General features: G+C 44.9%; 1 protein-coding gene and 1 non-coding gene across 4 annotated transcripts; one reads left to right on the top strand and one right to left on the bottom strand.

Moving 5' to 3' along the window:
- Positions 1–2,630: 2,630 nt before the first annotated feature.
- Positions 2,631–2,701, bottom strand: trnag-gcc (transfer RNA glycine (anticodon GCC)). Its single transcript has one exon. It is a non-coding gene; the product is annotated as a tRNA-Gly (tRNA).
- A 15,285-nt stretch (positions 2,702–17,986) lies between these two features.
- Positions 17,987–19,606, top strand: LOC115252442 (uncharacterized). Of its 3 annotated transcripts, none has more exons than XR_003890890.1 (2): positions 17,987–19,036; positions 19,216–19,606. XR_003890890.1 is itself a non-coding variant. In XM_029847685.1 (2 exons), exon 1 carries the CDS (start codon positions 18,020–18,022, stop codon positions 18,983–18,985), a length of 966 nt encoding a protein of 321 aa, XP_029703545.1. In that variant the 5' UTR covers positions 17,987–18,019; the 3' UTR covers positions 18,986–19,004; positions 19,240–19,606. The 3 variants fall into 3 exon arrangements, 2 of the variants coding, with proteins under 2 accessions (XP_029703545.1, XP_029703544.1); XM_029847685.1 differs by having other exon boundaries at positions 17,987–19,004; positions 19,240–19,606; XM_029847684.1 differs by having other exon boundaries at positions 17,987–19,008; positions 19,240–19,606.
- The last annotated feature ends 733 nt before the right edge of the window (positions 19,607–20,339 follow it).

Below are 20,339 nucleotides of genomic sequence, written 5' to 3'. Positions count from 1 at the left end.
AAATGAACTACATGCCAGGAATGCATGTTGCACTACTGTACATGTTATGAAATGTAATGTTGCACTATTGTACATAGTTTTAGATTTAATATTTAACTCCTGTACACACTTTGAGATTTAATGTTGCACTCTTGTACACACTTTGAGATTTAATGTTGCACTCTTGTACACAATTTGAGATTTAATGTTGCACTATTGTACATCGTTTTACATTTAATATTTAACTCCTGTACATAGTTTGAGATTTAATGTTTTATGAGTATGTTTGTGTTTAAATAAAATTGAATTTCCCACTTTGGTCCATACCGTTGTCAACATTTCTGTCTCTGCAAAAGCCAACTAAAGGCGGCAGAGTCCTGCATTGAAAACAATATCTAAAGAACTCATGTATACTAACAACACTAATATTCCATCTGTCTATCCCCAACTGAATTAACTCCCCACCTATCTCATCAGATTATTTGTAGCAGAATAAGGGGATAACGTAGCATTTCCCTGTTCATATCTGCTACTTGCAATTTAGAATTTGTCACTAAACTAAGCTATGACACAAACTACACTTTAATAGACTGCTTGTGCTCTAAAAAGAGCAGCAAGCATTTGTGGCTCATTAAAACTCACAGAAACTGCGATGCTCTTTAAACATTTTTATTATCGTGAATTTTTAAAACACATATCTTCGATTTGATAATGCCCAAAGCTGGATTCGAACTCTCCCTCTGAGGTCTTCGGAAGCTTCGATCTGATTGGCTGGTTCTCCGTTACAACTATTCTCGACTGGCCGGAAACCGAGCGTCGAGAGTTGTTTAGCTAAACGGCCCTAAACCGTTTCCCATTCATTTTCAATGGTAGTGCTAAACCACTACGGACGCAATATATTTCCGGCCGCTATCATCCTGTGGCGCTGTTCCACCGTTTATATGAACAGCGGCTCCTCTCCGGAAAGTTCATTCTTTGGTAAACTTCGCTGAAGGTAAGTTTGGGCTTGATTTCCTCACAAATGAATGAGGAAACTTTTCGTAATTGTGCATAGGCTGTGGTCAATTTTGTCCTAAATTAGCAAGGAACATGTTATAATTGGCCCTAAATTATAATGTAGTTGTCATGCTACAATATACTCATATCTTGTCAAGCTAGTTTTTCCTATTGTATTACGGTCATAACTCGTCACCAACTTTGTCGAATATTTTGTTCCACCCTCGGTGACTGCTAAAGACAAATTACAGTGAAATATGAACGTGCAGAACAAACTATGTATCGGGAGATCGCTCCAATGAAACGCCAAGGTTGCGTTGAGATTCTAATTTAATATTATCTGTTGCTTGTCTTAAATTACACGATAGTGACGAATCAACTTGTTAATATTTTATGTTCAAGTAACCGATTTACTTGTCGTGGCACTGAAATCTCGGTAGTTGGGTTGTAAAAGATGTGCTTCAGCAACGTAAGTAAAGAATTGTTATAAAGTCTTGAATTCTGAATGAATATTGTTGTTCTACACATCAGAATTTAAACGTATTGGTCTGTCGGTTTCTGTGGGTTTGTGTGTGGTGGTGTATTATTATATTATTCTTATTATTTGGTAGTAATATTTAACTCCTGTACATAGTTTGGGATTTAATGTTGCACTACTGTACATATTTTTGAGGTTTAAAGTGACATGGTCCATCGGTCTGAGGCCGATCCTAACAGCTTGCTCCGCCCCACAACCAGGTTTCACATATCCCGCAATGTGAATCATCTGGCAAAGCTGTTGAACACCAGTTCTTCTCTGAACACCAGCCCAGAGAAGCTCCTGGAGACCCAACAGCTGTGGTACTCCTTGACAGAGGGCAGCAAAACAACCAGCGTTCCTGTAGTCACCATGGAGACAGCTGTTGTCACTCCTCCCACAGCCGCCCTGCCCACACCTCTGATGCAGGATTCCATTGAAAAAATTGTGCAGAGAATTCTAGAGATGGAGCAGCAGCAGCAGCACCGTCCAGAGGAGAAGATGAGAAGTCTCGGTATGGGACTGATGGGTCTTCCATCTACTTTTTCTGCCTCTGAGATGTGGGTCCCCAGGAACTTGAAGCTGGGGAGACGCTCGCCTCTTGCCTTCCTGAAGTCCACCGTGAGCTCCTCGGTCTTGCTGGTGTTAAGGTCTGCAGTCGCGGGTGAAGAGAGAGTAGAAGAATGGGCTTAGCGCACAGCCTTGTGGCACACTGGTGCTGAGTGTGATGGTGGTGGAGTAGCTGTGGTTTCCATTGGCCTCCCGCGTGGCGGGCGAGAATTCTACCACGACCGCTTGAAATTTGCAGGTCGCTCAGAGACCAACGCTCGCTTTTTATCTATCCACACGAGCAAATTTTTATACATTTTATACACTTTTTATGCGTACATATTAGTCAATTTTTCGATGCGAGTCAGAACGTTGTTAAAAAAGATGAGAGAGAGGCGCAGCATCTCCAGATGGGATCATGAGTTATTCTATAGCGTGTAGATGTTGATACCCGACAATGGTTAAAAATAACTACCCTTGACAGACGGAGATACCGTCCACTATACTAACGAGGAACACGTGTGTAAGAGAGGGGGGAGAAGAAGAATCAAGAAAGAACCTCGCAATGGCTAAAAATGAAAAGAGTATTTGCATTGGCCGGGAATCGAACCCGGGCCTCCCGCGTGGCAGGCGAGAATTCTACCACTGAACCACCAATGCGTGAGAATCGCACTGGAATTTCGAGGACTCGATCAGAGACCACCGCTCACTTTTTAATCTCTTACAGAAACTGCGATGCTCTTTAAACATTTTTATTATGGTGAATTTTTAAAAACACATATGTTCTATTTGATAGTGCCAAAGCTACCACTATTCTCGACTGGCCCGAACCTGTGCATCGAGAGTTTTTTTTTTTAGCTAAACGGCCCTAAACCGTTTCCCATTCATTTTCAATGGTAGTGCTAAACCACTACGGACGCAATATATTTCCGGCCGCTATCATCCTGTGGCGCTGTTCCACCGTTTATATGAAGAGTGAAATTAATTATAAATTATAATGTTGTCAACATTTCTGTCTTCGCAAAAGACCACTAAGGCGGCAGAGTCCTGAATTGAAAACAATATCTAAAGAACTCAAGTATAATATTAACAACACTAATATTCCATCTGTCTATCCCCAACTGAATCTCATCAGTCAGAACGTTGTTAAAAAAAGATGAGAGAGAGGCGCAGCATCTCCAGATGGGATCATGAGTTATTCTATAGCGTGTAGATGTTGATACCCGACAATGGTTAAAAATAACTACCCTTGACAGACGGAGATACCGTCCACTATACTAACGAGGAACACGTGTGTAAGAGAGGGGGAGAAGAAGAATCAAGAAAGAACCTCGCAATGGCTAAAAATGAAAAGAGTATTTGCATTGGCCGGGAACGAACCCGGGCCTCCGCGCGGGGATCGAGGAGTTGTTTAGCTAAACGGCCCTAAACCGTTTCCCATTCATTTTCAATGGTAGTGCTAAACCACTACGGACGCAATATTATTTCCGGCCGCTATCATCCTGTGGCCGTGTTCTGCCGTTTCTATGAGAGCGGCTCCTCTCCGGAAAGTTCATTCTTTTGTAAACTTCGCTGAAGGTAAGTTTGGGCTTGATTTCCTTCTAAATTAATGAGGAAACCTTTCGTAATTGTGCATAGGCTGTGGCCAATTTTGTCCTAAATTAGCAAGGAACATGTTATAATTGGCCCTAAATTATAATGTATTTGTCATGCTACAATATACTCATATCTTGTCAAGCTAGTTTTTCATATTGTATTATGGTCATAACTCGTCGCCAACTTTGTCGACATTTTATTCCACCCTCGGTGACTGCTAAAGACAAATTACAGTGAAATATGAACGTGCAGAACAAACTATGTATAGCCAGATCGCTCCAATGAAACGCCAAGGTTGCATTGAGATTCTAATTCAATATTATCTGTTGCTTGTCTTAAATTACACGATAGTGATGAATGAACTTGTTCATATTTTCTATTCAAGTAATCGATTTACTTGTCGTGGCACTGAATCTCGGTAGTTGGGTTGTAAACGACGTGCTTCAGCACCCTATGTAAAGAATTATTTATAAAGTCTTAATTATGAATGGATATTGTCATTCTACACATCAGAATGTAAACTTATTGGTCTGTCGGTCTCTGTGGGTTTGTGTGTGGTGGTGTATTAGTATTATTATTATTATTGTTGTTGTTGTTATTATTATATTACCTCGTATAGCAGAAACGCTTTGGCCGTCATTCGACAAAGGGGGGGGATCCTCAGATAAGATGGAGTGCAGGGAGACTATGTCCTGCAGTTTGGTAAATATACAGGGAAGTCATTCAGATGGCTTTTGCAGAATGACGTAGGATACACCGTGTCTCTGATCAAGAACGTGCAGAGCCGAGGAGGCAGCAGGTCTCTTTATGGCTGACAGCCACAGTAAGGACAGCCTCCAGTCATTTGTGAGTTATGCCCTCAGTTTCCAAGAAATCCAGGCTCTCCTCACTTATGAGGCCAGAAGAGGGGATGGAGTGACTGCCTCATCTGAAGACGACCAGCTGGTTGGATTTGGTGCCCGAGCCAAGAGGCAGTGAAGGAGATCTGGAGACAGCAGAGGTGATGGCTATGCCCATTTGTCATAGGCAGGCGCTGCGTTCCAGGTACCCGAATTGTTTTCAGTGCAGCCAGCACCTGCTGAAGAGGCAAGCAGTCCACCCAATCTTCCACACCTGATGAGCATCCCATGAAGGCCCCAGCTGAGCCCCTGTGGTATGCCTAATTCCTTCATGTGACAAGTTCAAACTTTGGGAAAAGGTTTTTTCTTTTCTACTAATGAACCTGTAGCCGGTATTTTTGTTCTTTAACACAGCCATGGAGTGAGGACTTGGAGATGGAAAGGGAGTATGCTGAGCATCCATAATCTGATCTGCAAGTCAGAGCTGTAAATACACCGTTACCAACATTTATTTCATGTCAGACAAACAAAGTCCCTGCCGTATCTGATTTCTATTGTTTTTCTTTCATCTCTGTGCAGATGCTATGCCAGTAGCAGCAGCCGACCTGCCCACGCCTCTGACGCAGGACTCCAATTGAAAAAATTGTGCAGGGCATTCTAGAGATGCAGCAGCACGCGACCAGAGCAGAAGATGAGACAGACGAAAACCTGTCTCGCCTGTGGACAGCCCAAGTCTCGGTATGGGACTGATGGATCTTCCATCCACTTTTTCTATCAGCAGGGTCCTGTTCGCGACTTCTACTGCTCAAGGAAGGTGCATCCAGACTTATGCTGCTGAGGGACTCTCTGACCCCAGAATGCCCTTTGAAACAATTGCCGCGTCAGAGTTTTTCCAGAGGGAGCTGGAGGCCACCAAAAAGCGTGTGGAGGAAAAAGCTCGTAGGACAGAGACCCGACTCTCAGCCACCTGATCGCCTCTGCAGGTTCTGCCATTTGACTCTTAAACAGGGACCAAACAGCCCACATATACATACAAGGTTCCCTGGAGTGGCATGTAAACACATTTACTGCCCATCCAAAGTCTATTCTCTATGTCGGGACAAGGGGGATGGCCCGAGAGATGACTTGGAAAGAGGTTTGTGGCCACTCCTTTCTTTGAGGCAGAGAGACGAAGATGGATGGAGGAAAGGACAAAATGAACTACATGCCAGGAATGCATGTTACACGACTGTCCCATAGTTATGAAATTAATTATGCACTATTGTACATAGTTTGAGATTTAATATTTAAACTCCTGTACCACACTTTGAGATTTATTGTTGCACTCTTGTACACACTTTGAGATTTAATGTTGCACTGAGATTTTAATGTTGCACAATTGTACACAGTTTTGAGATTTAATGTTGCACTGAGATTTAATGTTGCACTATTGTACATTGTTTTACATTTAATATTTAACTCCTGTACATAGTTTGAGATTTAATGTTTTATGAGTGTGTTTGTGTTTAAATAAAATTGAATTTCCCACTTTGGTCCATACTGTTGTCAACATTTCTGTCTTTGCAAAAGCCAACTAAAAGCGGCAGAGTCCTGAATTGAAAACAATATCTAAAGAACTCATGTATAATACTAACAACACAAATATTCCATCTGTCAATCCCCAACTGAATTGTTCCCCACCTATCTCATCAGATTATTTGCAGCAGAATAAGGGGATAACGTAGCTTTTCCCTGTTCATATCTGCTACTTGCAATTTAGAAATTTGTCACTAAAACTATGCTATGATACAAAACTACACTTTAATAGACTGCTGTGCTCCTAAAAGAGCAGCAAGCCATTTGTGGCTCACTAAACTCACAGAAACTCACAGAAACTGCGATGCTCTTTAAACATTTTTATTATCGTGAATTTTTAAAACACATATCTTCGATTTGATAATGCCCCAAGCTGGATTCGAAACTCTCCCCTCTGAGGTCTTCGGGAAGCTTCGATCTGATTGGCTGGTTCTCCGTTACAACTATTCTCGACTGGCCGGAAACCGAGCGTCGAGAGTTGTTTAGCTAAACGGCCCTAAACCGTTTCCCATTCATTTTCAATGGTAGTGCTAAACCACTACGGACCGCAATATATTTCCGGCCGCTATCATCCTGTGGCGCTGTTCCACCGTTATATGAACAGCGGCTCCTCTCCGGAATAGTTCATTCTTTGGTAAACTTCGCTGAAGGTAGTTTGGGCTTGATTTCCTCACAATGATGAGGAGGAAACTTTTCGTAATTGTGCATAGGCTGTGGTCAATTTGTCCTAAATTAGCAAGGAACATGTTATAATTGGCCCTAAATTATAATGGTAGTTGTCATGCTACAAATACTCATATCTTGTCAAAGCTAGTTTTTCCATTGTATTACGGTCATAACTCGTCACCAACTTTGTCGAATATTTTGTTCCACCCTCGGTGACTGCTAAGACAAATTACAGTGGGAAATATGAAACGTGCAGAACAAACTATGTATCGGGAGATCGCTCCAATGAAACGCCACGGTTGCGTTGAGATTCTAATTTAATATTATCTGTGCTTGTCTTAAATTACACGATAGTGACGAATCAACTTGTTATATATTTATGTTCAAGTAACCGATTTACTTGTCGTGGCACTGAAATCTCGGTAGTTGGGTTGTAAAAGATGTGCTTCAGCAACGTAAGTAAAGAAATGTATAAAGTCTTGAATTCTGAATGAATATTGTTGTTCTACACATCAGAATTTAACGTATTGGTCTGTCGGTTTCTGTGGGTTTGTGTGTGGTGGTGTATTATTAATATTATTCTTATTATTGTGTAGTAATATTTAACTCCTGTACATAGTTTGGGATTTAATGTTGCACTACTGTACATATTTTTGAGGTTTAAAGTGACATGGTCCATCGGTCTGAGGCCGATCCTAACAGCTTGCTCCGCCCCACACCAGGTTTTCACATATCCGCAATGTGAATCATCTGGCAAAGCTGTTGAAACACCAGTTCTTCTCTGAAACACCAGCCCAGAGAAGCTCCTGGAGACCCAACAGCTGTGGTACTCCTTGACAGAGGCAGCAAAACAACCAGCGTTCCTGTAGTCCACCATGGAGACAGCTGTTTGTCACTCCTCCCACAGCCGCCCCTGCCCACACCTTGATGCAGGATTCCATTGAAAAAAAATTGTGCAGAGAATTCTAGAGATGGAGCAGCCGCAGCAGCAGCGCAGCACCGTCCAGAGGAGAAGATTGAGAAGTCTCGGTATGGGACTGATGGGTCTTCCATCTACTTTTTCTGCCTCTGAGATGTGGGTCCCCAGGAACTTGAAGCTGGGGGAGACGCTCGCCTCTTGCCCTTCCTGAAGTCCACCGTGAGCTCCTCGGTCTCTTGCTGGTGTTAAGGTCTGCAGTCGCGGGTGAAGAGAGAGTAGAAGAATGGGCTTAGCGCACAGCCTTTGTGGCACACTGGTGCTGAGTGTGATGGTGGTGGAGTAGCTGTGGTTTCCATTGGCCTCCCGCGTGGCGGGCGAGAATTCTACCACGACCGCTTGAAATTTGCAGGTCGCTCAGAGACCAACGCTCGCTTTTTATCTATCCACACGAGCAAATTTTATACATTTTATACACTTTTTATGCGTACATATTAGTCAATTTTCGATGCGAGTCAGAACGTTGTTAAAAAAAGATGAGAGAGAGGCGCAGCATCTCCAGATGGGATCATGAGTTATTCTATAGCGTGTAGATGTTGATACCCGACAATGGTTAAAAATAACTACCCTTGACAGACGGAGATACCGTCCACTATACTAACGAGGAACACGTGTGTAAGAGAGGGGGAGAAGAAGAATCAAGAAAGAACCTCGCAATGGCTAAAAATGAAAAGAGTATTTGCATTGGCCGGGAATCGAACCCGGGCCTCCCGCGCGGGGATCGAGAGTTGTTTAGCTAAACGGCCCTAAACCGTTTCCCATTCATTTTCAATGGTAGTGCTAAACCACTACGGACGCAATATATTTCCGGCCGCTATCATCCTGTGGCGCTGTTCTGCCGTTTCTATGAAGAGCGGCTCCTCTCCGGAAAGTTCATTCTTTGGTAAACTTCGCTGAAGGTAAGTTTGGGCTTGATTTCCGACTAAATTAATGAGGAAACTTTTCGTAATTGTGCATAGGCTGTGGCCAATTTTGTCCTAAATTAGCAAGGAACATGTTATAATTGGCCCTAAATTATAATGTATTTGTCATGCTACAATATACTCATATCTTGTCAAGCTAGTTTTTCATATTGTATTATGGTCATAACTCGTCGCCAACTTTGTCGACATTTATTCCACCCTCGGTGACTGCTAAAGACAAATTACAGTGAAATATGAACGTGCAGAACAAACTATGTATAGCCAGATCGCTCCAATGAAACGCCAAGGTTGCATTGAGATTCTAATTCAATATTATCTGTGCTTGTCTTAAATTACACGATAGTGATGAATGAACTTGTTCATATTTTCTATTCAAGTAATCGATTTACTTGTCGTGGCACTGAAATCTCGGTAGTTGGGTTGTAAACGACGTGCTTCAGCACCCTATGTAAAGAATTATTATAAAGTCTTAAATTATGAATGGATATTGTCATTCTACACATCAGAATGTAAACTTATTGGTCTGTCGGTCTCTGTGGGTTTGTGTGTGGTGGTGTATTAGTATTATTATTATTATTGTTGTTGTTGTTATTATTATTATTACCTCGTATAGCAGAACGCTTTGGCCGTCATTCGACAAAGGGGGGGGATCCCTCAGATAAGATGGAGGTGCAGGGAGACTATGTCCTGCAGTTTGGTAAATATAAAGGGAAGTCATTCAGATGGCTTTTGCAGAATGACGTAGGATACACCGTGTATCTGATCAAGAACGTGCAGAGCGAGGAGGCAGCAGGTCTCTTTATGGCTGACAGCCACAGTAAGGACAGCCTCCAGTCATTTGTGAGTTATGCCCTCAGTTTCCAAGAAATCCAGGCTCTCCTCACTTATGAGGCCAGAAGAGGGGATGGAGTGACTGCCTCATCTGAAGACGACCAGCTGGTTGGATTTGGTGCCCGAGCCAAGAGCAGGTGGAAGGAGATCTGGGACAGCAGAGGTGATGGCTATGCCCATTTTGTCATAGGCAGGCGCTGCGTTCCAGGTACACGAATGTTCAGGTTGCAGCAGCACCTGCTGAAGAGGCAGCAGTCCACCACATCTTCCACACCTGCTGAGCATCCCATGAAGGGCCCCAGCTGAGCCCCTGGGTATGCTAATTCCTTCATGTGACAAGTTCAACTTTGGGAAAAGGTTTTTTCTTTTCTACTAATAACCTGTAGCCGGTATTTTTGTCTTTAACACAGCCATGGAGGAGGACGTGGAGATGGAAAGGGAGAGATGCTGAGCATCCATAACTCTGATCTGCAAGTCCAGAGCTGTAAATACAACCGTTACCCCACATTTATTTCATGTCAGACAAACAAAGTCCATGCCGTATCTGATTTCTATTGTTTTTCTTTTCATCTCTGTGCAGATGCTATGCCAGTAGCAGCAGCCCGACCTGCCCACGCCTCTGACGCAGGACTCCATTGAAAAAATTGTGCAGGGCATTCTAGAGATGCAGCAGCAGCGACCAGAGCAGAAGATGAGACAGACGAAAACCTGTCTCGCCTGTGGACAGCCCAAGTCTCGGTATGGGACTGATGGATCTTCCATCCACTTTTTCTATCAGCAGGGTCCTGTTCGCGACTTCTACTGCTCAAGGAAGGTGCATCAGACTTATGCTGCTGAGGGACTCTCTGACCCCAGAATGCCCTTTGAACAATTTGCCGCGTCAGAGTTTTTCCAGAGGGAGCTGGAGGCCACCAAAAAGCGTGTGGAGGAAAAAGCTCGGAGACAGAGACCCGACTCTCAGCCACCTGATCGCCTCTGCAGGTTCTGCCATTTGACTCTTAAACAGGGACCAAACAGCCCACATATACATACAAGGTTCCCTGGAGTGGCATGTAAACACATTTACTGCCCATCCAAAGTCTATTCTCTATGTCGGGACAAGGGGATGGCCCGAGAGATGACTTGGAAAGAGTTTGTGGCCACTCCTTTCTTTGAGGCAGAGAGACGAAGATGGATGGAGGAAAGGACAAATGAACTACATGCCAGGAATGCATGTTACACACGACTGTCCATAGTTTATGAAATTAATTATGCACTATTGTACATAGTTTGAGATTTAATATTTAACTCCTGTACACACTTTGAGATTTATTGTTGCACTCTTGTACACACTTTGAGATTTAATGTTGCACTGAGATTTAATGTTGCACAATTGTACACAGTTTGAGATTTAATGTTGCACTGAGATTTAATGTTGCACTATTGTACATTGTTTTACATTTAATATTTAACTCCTGTACATAGTTTTGAGATTTAATGTTTTATGAGTGTGTTTGTGTTTAAATAAAATTGAATTTCCCACTTTGGTCCATACTGTTGTCAACATTTCTGTCTTTGCAAAAGCCAACTAAAAGGCGGCAGAGTCCTGAATTGAAAACAATATCTAAAGAACTCATGTATAATACTAACAACACAAATATTCCATCTGTCAATCCCCAACTGAATTTGTTCCCCACCTATCTCATCAGATTATTTGCAGCAGAATAAGGGATAACGTAGCTTTTCCCTGTTCATATCTGCTACTTGCAATTTAGAATTTGTCACTAAAACTATGCTATGATACAACTACACTTTAATAGACTGCTGTGCTCCTAAAAAGAGCAGCAAGCATTTGTGGCTCACTAAACTCACAGAAACTCACAGAAACTGCGATGCTCTTTAAACATTTTTATTATCGTGAATTTTTAAAAACACATATCTTCGATTTGATAATGCCCCAAGCTGGATTCGAACTCTCCCTCTGAGGTCTTCGGGAAGCTTCGATCTGATTGGCTGGTTCTCCGTTACAACTATTCTCGACTGGCCGGAAACCGAGCGTCGAGAGTTGTTTAGCTAAACGGCCCTAAACCGTTTCCCATTCATTTTCAATGGTAGTGCTAAACCACTACGGACGCAATATATTTCCGGCCGCTATCATCCTGTGGCGCTGTTCCACCGTTTATATGAACAGCGGCTCCTCTCCGGAAAGTTCATTCTTTGGTAAACTTCGCTGAAGGTAAGTTGGGCTTGATTTCCTCACAAATGAATGAGGAAACTTTTCGTAATTGTGCATAGGCTGTGGTCAATTTTGTCCTAAATTAGCAAGGAACATGTTATAATTGGCCCTAAATTATAATGTAGTTGTCATGCTACAATATACTCATATCTTGTCAAGCTAGTTTTTCCTATGTATTACGGTCATAACTCGTCACCAACTTTGTCGAATATTTTGTTCCACCCTCGGTGACTGCTAAAGACAAATTACAGTGAAATATGAACGTGCAGAACAAACTATGTATCGGGAGATCGCTCCAATGAAACGCCAAGGTTGCGTTGAGATTCTAATTTAATATTATCTGTTGCTTGTCTTAAATTACACGATAGTGACGAATCAACTTGTTAATATTTTATGTTCAAGTAACCGATTTACTTGTCGTGGCACTGAAATCTCGGTAGTTGGGTTGTAAAAGATGTGCTTCAGCAACGTAAGTAAAGAATTGTTATAAAGTCTTGAATTCTGAATGAATATTGTTGTTCTACACATCAGAATTTAAACGTATTGGTCTGTCGGTTTCTGTGGGTTTGTGTGTGGTCGTGTATTATTAATATTATTCTTATTATTTGGTAGTAATATTTAACTCCTGTACATAGTTTGGGATTTAATGTTGCACTACTGTACATATTTTGAGGTTTAAAGTGACATGGTCCATCGGTCTGAGGCCGATCCTAACAGCTTGCTCCGCCCCACAACCAGGTTTCACATATCCCGCAATGTGAATCATCTGGCAAAGCTGTTGAACACCAGTTCTTCTCTGAACACCAGCCCAGAGAAGCTCCTGGAGACCCAACAGCTGTGGTACTCCTTGACAGAGGGCAGCAAAACAACCAGCGTTCCTGTAGTCACCATGGAGACAGCTGTTGTCACTCCTCCCACAGCCGCCCTGCCCACACCTCTGATGCAGGATTCCATTGAAAAAATTGTGCAGAGAATTCTAGAGATGGAGCAGCAGCAGCAGCACCGTCCAGAGGAGAAGATGAGAAGTCTCGGTATGGGACTGATGGGTCTTCCATCTACTTTTTCTGCCTCTGAGATGTGGGTCCCCAGGAACTTGAAGCTGGGGGAGACGCTCGCCTCTTGCCTTCCTGAAGTCCACCGTGAGCTCCTCGGTCTTGCTGGTGTTAAGGTCTGCAGTCGCGGGTGAAGAGAGAGTAGAAGAATGGGCTTAGCGCACAGCCTTGTGGCACACTGGTGCTGAGTGTGATGGTGGTGGAGTAGCTGTGGTTTCCATTGGCCTCCCGCGTGGCGGGCGAGAATTCTACCACGACCGCTTGAAATTTGCAGGTCGCTCAGAGACCAACGCTCGCTTTTTATCTATCCACACGAGCAATTTTTATACATTTTATACACTTTTTATGCGTACATATTAGTCAATTTTTCGATGCGAGTCAGAACGTTGTTAAAAAAAGATGAGAGAGAGGCGCAGCATCTCCAGATGGGATCATGAGTTATTCTATAGCGTGTAGATGTTGATACCCGACAATGGTTAAAAATAACTACCCTTGACAGACGGAGATACCGTCCACTATACTAACGAGGAACACGTGTGTAAGAGAGGGGGGGAGAAGAAGAATCAAGAAAGAACCTCGCAATGGCTAAAAATGAAAAGAGTATTTGCATTGGCCGGGAATCGAACCCGGGCCTCCCGCGCGGGGATCGAGAGTTGTTTAGCTAAACGGCCCTAAACCGTTTCCCATTCATTTTCAATGGTAGTGCTAAACCACTACGGACGCAATATATTTCCGGCCGCTATCATCCCGTGGCGCTGTTCTGCCGTTTCTATGAAGAGTGGCTCCTCTCCGGAAAGTTCATTCTTTGGTAAACTTCGCTGAAGGTAAGTTTGGGCTTCATTTCCTACTAAATTAATGAGGAAACTTTTCGTAATTGTGCATAGGCTGTGGTCAATTGTGTCCTAAATTAGCAAGGAACGTGTTATAATTGGCCCTAAATTATAATGTACTGTATTTGTCATGCTACAATATACTCATATCTTGTCAAGCTAGTTTTTCATAAATTAAATTACACGATAGTGATGAATGAACTTGTTCATATTTTATATTCAAGTAACCGATTTACTTGTCGTGGCACTGAAATCTCGGTATTATTATTATTATTACTATAATTATTATTAGTAGTGGTAGTATTACATTTTATTACATCAAATGTGTGTTTTTGTTTCCAATGTCTTTGAGAGGGGATACTGTCCTCCTGCCCCCCCCCCCCCCCCCCCCAACATGTTCTCTCTCACACACACAGACACACACACCTACACACACACACACACACACACACCATCACTTTCCAGTCTTTTCCTCACTAGCCACACCAGGTACTGACCTTCTGAACTCCTGAATCGACACCCCCAACAACCTTGATCTTACACTTACACTTTCACACCTACATGATAATTGCATGTGTGCGCACACTCACAAACACAGACACACACACACACACACAGAGCTTTACACATGGTACCACACTTTATCTTTTACTGGCCTAAGATTCCTTTGATCACATTTATCAGGTGTGATTTGAAAAATGGGTGGAACTGTTTTATCAGTGTCTAATAAAAATGAGAAAATTAATAGACATTTTTCCTTTATGTCAGCTCAACATGCAGAAGCAATTCGCCTTTTTCCCTGGAAAACTTCGGGTCGTGTTCCGCAAGGGGCCTCTTGGGTTTCTCCTCCAGGAGCCATCTGATGAAGCCAAACGGGTGAGTTCTACTCCTCAGGACAAGTCTGCGGCCATGAGGGAGGACCTCGTACGGCAGAACGCTTTGGCCGTCATCCGGCAAAGAGGGGGGGATCCCTCAGATAAGATGGAGGTGCAGGGAGACTATGTCCTGCAGTTTGGTAAATATAAAGGGAAGTCATTCAGATGGCTTTTGGAGAATGACGTAGGATACACCGTGTATCTTATCAAGAACGTGCGGAGTGAGGAAGCTGCAGGTCTCTGTATGGCTGACAGCCACAGTAAGGACAGCCTACAGTCATTTGTGAGTTATGCCCTCAGTTTCCATGAAATCCAGGCTCTTCTCACTTATGAGGCCGGAAGAGGGGATGGAGTGACTGCTTCATCTGAAGACGACCAGCTGGTTGGATTTGGTGCCCGAGCCAAGAGCACGTGGAAGGAGATCTGGGACAGCAGAGGTGATGGCTATGCCGATTTTGTCACAGGCAAGCGCTGCGTTCCAGGTACACGGATGTTCAGGTTGCAGCAGTACCTGCTGAAGAGGCAGCAGCCCACCACATCTTCCACACCTGCTGAGCATCCCATGAAGGCCCCAGCTGAGCCCCTGGGTATGCTCATTCCTTCATGTGACAAGTTCAACTTTGGGAAAAGGTTTTTTCTTTTCTACTAATAACCTTTAGCCGGTATTTTTGTCTTTAACACAGCCATGGAGGAGGACGTGGAGATGGAAAGGGAGATGCTGAGCATCCATAACGCTGATCTGCAAGTCCAGAGCTGTAAATACACCGTTACCACATTTATTTCATGTCAGACAAACAAAGTCCATGCCGTATCTGATTTCTATTGTTTTTCTTTTCATCTCTGTGCAGATGCTATGCCAGTAGCAGCAGCCGCCATGCCGAGAGTGCCACCAGGAGCAAAGACAGGTTTCTGAAAAATAGGTTTCAGAGCTGGAGTTCTGTTCCTTTCCATGAAGAATTCCTCTCCAAATCTGAAACTTATCTTATTATTTTTGTGTTCATGATGTTCCGGCCGAGTTCCTTTAATATTACTCTTCATATGTTGGTGTGATAATAACCGTCGTAAGGACTATGAATTGATCCGTGCAATGATGAACTGATATTGACTAGGAGGAGGGTAAGTGTTTGTTTTGTTCTCTTTGCATGCTTCGTTGAAAAACAGTTTCGATGCACGGGGTACTAACACGCGAATGCATGTTTGTTGACCGAGTCCCAATGCTCCTCCTGCTCGGCCTCGAGAGCGCTGATTAACATTGTCATTTCAATTGGTGTGAATGAGACGATTTTACTGTTTTAATTTTAATTATGTAAAATTCTAAAAAGCAGGAGGAGTAACGATAAGGCTGCTTCAATTTCTACTAATAACGGCGTCTTCACAACTCATTGAATCTGAACTGACTAAACTAATGTTGTCTTTTTAGTTCCATCTACCACACGCTCCAAAGCCCCACCTGGAGATACTGCTGAGCTACAGGCATCACTAGTTGATGGTAAAAACATTGTAATTCTGTTCATCCAATCAAGTGTTCTGCTAACTGCAGCTGCCTTAAATAAAGTCATTTCATTTTTGAAAATGACCGTACCTGCAGCTGTTCCAGCTTCACCAGGTGTGAAGAGGAAGAGACCTGTGCCCCTCCCTCCACAGCTGGCCTTCCTGGTGACAGAGACAGAGGGTCTCACAAAGGTAGAGGAGCCCCACTCAACTTCAGGTATGTTTTCTTTTTTTTTTATTTAGGGCTGATGAACAACCTGATGTCTCTGTAAAGTACAGCTGACTGTTCTTTACATGTTGTCATCAGGTTAAGTGACTGTAATTTCTTAATAGCAAGTCTGCACTTGTTTTCAGGACCTGACTCTTGCACGGCACAGACCTCTGACGGCAGAGTGCCTCCTTTGACGGACTCTACCGAAGATGAAAAGAGTGGTATGTTAAACCATGTAAATTTCCCCCATTCCGTGGGGTGTTGAACAATAATAAAGTGTCCCGGGGTAATTAAAATTGACACGATTCTTTGTCACTGACATGGAAAAAATCTGACGTGTAAGCTCTGGAATGAAACCAAGTGTCCGAGGCGCGTGTTTGTTTCCTTGTATCGTGTGTTTATATCATGTGAGGGCGGGGGCACTGAAATTGTCTATTCAGTAATAATAACGTTATGTTGTTCAACTGTCTTCTTTACTTTATCCTAGTTCCCATAGCTCCTGTTCCCATGCCTGTCCCTGACCACGACATGAGCAAGTGGATCTGCTCACAACATCAAAAGCTGTGGATGAGGACGGAGCTTCAACAACTTGGGTTGTGGCCTGGGTCCCGACCAGTGCATAACCCTGGGAACGCAATTTCTCTTTGGCGTCTTCCTCCTCAGCCGGAGCTACTGGACATGGTGGCTGAGCTCCCGTCCCCCAACTTTTTTCAGCTCCATCCATTTTTCATTTGGAAGCCAGAGAGCCACATCATGGTCAGGTTGAGGAACAATGACATCCTGCCGTGCCTCCATAGCTGTCCTCGTCCTCAGGTGGTCTCTGCAGGCGTGGGCAGACCTCGAGTGATCGTCAGCGTCCGTGGCCAGTATTTGATCTTTTCCTCGCGACTCTGCTGCAAGGCCTGTCGCAAGAACTGGTTCGCTGACAACCCTCGATGGGTGGAGAAGCTGCCCGTGCGCTTTACTAACCTTTTGCCTGCATTCCTGACTTACAAGAAGGCTGTGTGCAAGTCGGTAATGGATGAACTGCGGCGTTCTGGCAAGTCACCGACTGATATGGCGAACCAGGTGAATGAGCTCATGCACCTCAAGTATGAACGAGCTCACCTGGCATATCTGCACGCTGTACAGAACGTCAGGGATGCCGAGGCTGGGGCGTACGGACAGAGAACCATCGGCCAGTACGTGAGGATGGAAGATCGGCCACGTGCTTTCAGGTCATACGAGGACCAAGAAGGTTGGGGTGGGGTGTCTGTGTCCGGATTCTACCTGACTGACTGCCTGCTGGATGAGTTCAAGCGTCAACAGCCGTCTCTGACCAAGCTCCTCCAGGGCACGTTGGGGCAGGTTTTCAGGTCGGACCACACGAGGAAGATGGCAAGGAAGGTGACACTGGCATCTGGAGCCATGTCCAGTTTCGCAGTGATGAATGAGAACTGGCTCATTGTGTCCTGGGTGATGGTTCAGGCTGAGACAGAAAGGTCCTTGCAACCGATGTACCAAGGAATGGCCCAGAGGTACAGCGACGCTGGGGTGGAAAAGGCCGGCTACCACTGGATGGACAGGTGAGATCAGCGATCTTCTTTGTTTGCCGTCATTCAAACTGAAACTGAACAAAATGCTCTCTGCAAGTCATTGTCTTTGAAGAAATTTTATATTTAATGTTACAATTCTTCCTTTAGAGCTCATATTTCTATGTCTCTGCCTCGCATTTAGGGATTGCTGCGCTCCATTTAAGATCCCGGACTGCATCCCTGGTGAACATCTGTGCTGGGATGCCTGGAAGACCACCCCTTCCATTGTTGCAGAAGCCACCTCTGGACTGCTGACCAACACCTGCGCCTCACGGGCACATTACAAACAGCAGCATCGTTGTGAAACTAGACTTGTTTCACTGTATGAGGCGCTTTGGACGAGAGTGCACCTCTGAGCACCATCCTCTGTTCAGCCTTTTCTGCCAGCTCCTTTCTGCCGCCTTCTCTGTGGTGGATCAGGAAGACCTGAAGAGGCTCCGTGATGCCTACGAGTTCTGCGGAATCCGTCCAGCCAACCCCACCAAACGGCACATCCGAGAGCACTGCAGAACTAAAATTCCACAACCCGCCGAGCTGCTGGAGAGAGTGGAGAGAGTTCTGCAGCACTTTCACCTGGCCACGGACCCTAACGATGTCCCACTCTTCAAGCCATCCATGCTGAAGACGTGGCGCGTTCAGAGGGTTCACATCCTCCGTGGTTGCCTCAGTGACCCAGAACTGTCTGAGGGGATAATGTACAGGGACGGAGGGACCCTTCAGCTAAACCACGTAGCGGGCGAAGGTGCCAAAGTCCCCGTCTGGATCCCTGTCCGTGGTACATCTCAGCAGGAGGGCTACCATTTCCACCAGGCCCAGTGGGTCACGGGTACGCAGGTCTCCCCTGAACTGTTCCAGGCCCAGGCCATGACCGGCGTTGTGCGGTGGAACTTTCAGCGACTGGTAGACATGAAGAAGCCCGGCGCCGTCCTCCCTGCTGTCTTTGACCCTGCCTTAATGTGGGAGTTGAACTCTGCTTCCATGGCAGTGACGGGACAAGACAAGTACCCTGCGTTTCGCCTCTCTGACAGAGACACTGGAGAAAGGTTTGGGCTGGAGTCCAGAGAACCGGGCTGCCGTCCGGTCCCTCTGGACTGGGACAAACACAAAATGCAGAAGAGGGATCCGCCTTCGGCTCTTGTGCCCCCTCCCGCTCCAGACGATGCTCCTGGCGCAACACCTTCCTCCAGCTGGGCAACAGCGACTGCTGTGCCGTCGCTTCCCCCCTGCGCCACCTGTCAGCTTCCATCTCTCTGCTGCTGGACGTGTAAAGGAGATTCCAGCAGAGGATGACCAGGATCCTGAAAGATCAGTGGGTGGGTCAACGATAATCGTGTTTTTCAGAGTGGCATGTTGGAATTAAGGCGTTCGAATGATTGAAAATAAATAGATTTAGTTAGGTTGTGGTCAGTGTATCTCAATTTTTTGATGTGTTAAATATTACACTTTCTGTTATTAAGGGATCAATATTAATGTGTTTTCTCAATAGCCCATATCGCGATAATATGAGTTACTAAGGATGCATTATTGCTTTGTTTGTGTTCCAGACGTCTCTGGAGCTTTGCCCCTGCCGCTGAAGTCCTCGCCGAGGAGCGCCCGCACTGGACCCATAAAGACTGGTGGTCGAGTGTTTGTCTTGGACCACACACGCTGGACTCTTCCCATGAAAGACGCTATTGATAGTTTGCTGCAGTATCATCATGGGGAGAAGGACATCCTGAGGCTTGTGGATCGAGACTACGCAGACATGGTCCATCGGTCTGCGGCCGATCCGAACAGCTTGCTCCACCCCACAACCAGGTTTCACATATCCCGCTATGTGAAGCATCTGGCAAAGCTGTTGAACACCAGTTCTTCTCTGAACACCAGCCCAGAGAAGCTCCTGGAGACTCAACAGCTGTGGTACTCCTTGACAGAGGGGAGCAAAACAACCAGCGTTCCTGTAGTCACCATGGAGACGGCTGTTGTCACTCCTCCCACAGCCGCCCTGCCCACGCCTCTGACGCAGGACTCCATTGAAAAAATTGTGCAGGGTATTCTAGAGATGCAGCAGCAGCAGCAGCACCAACCAGAGCAGAAGATGAGACAGACGAAAACCTGTCTCGCCTGTGGACAGCCCAAGTCTCGGTATGGGACTGATGGATCTTCCATCCACTTTTTCTATCAGCAGGGTCCTGTTCGCTACTTCTACTGCTCAAGGAAGGTGCATCAGACTTATGCTGCTGAGGGGCTCTCTGACCCCAGAATGCCCTTTGAACAATTTGCCGCGTCAGAGTTTTTCCAGAGGGAGCTGGAGGCCACCAAAAAGCGTGTGGAGGAAAAAGCTCAGAGACAGAGACTCGGCTCTCAGCCACCTGATCGCCTCTGCAGGTTCTGCCATTTGACTCTTAAACAGGGACCAAACAGCCCACATATACATACAGGGTTCCCTGGAGTGGCAGGTAAATACATTTACTGCCCATCCAAAGTCTATTCTCTATATCGGGACAAGGGGATGGCCCGAGAGATGACTTGGAAAGAGTTTGGGGCCACTCCTTTCTTTGAGGCAGAGAGACGAAGATGGATGGAGGAAAGGACAAAATGAACTACATGCCAGGAATGCATGTTGCACTACTGTACATGGTTATGAAATGTAATGTTGCACTAT

This window comes from Takifugu rubripes, chromosome 14, assembly GCF_901000725.2.
Source record: "Takifugu rubripes chromosome 14, fTakRub1.2, whole genome shotgun sequence".
Lineage (NCBI taxonomy): Eukaryota > Metazoa > Chordata > Actinopteri > Tetraodontiformes > Tetraodontidae > Takifugu > Takifugu rubripes.
The sequence above is the reverse complement of the archived record's forward strand: the minus strand, read 5'-3'. Positions and strand labels throughout refer to the sequence as shown.

Excerpts from the sequence above, each read along its gene's own strand:
- LOC115252442 (XM_029847685.1), top strand. The coding sequence starts at position 18,020 with ATGAGGCGCTTTGGACGAGAGTGCACCTCTGAGCACCATCCTCTGTTC.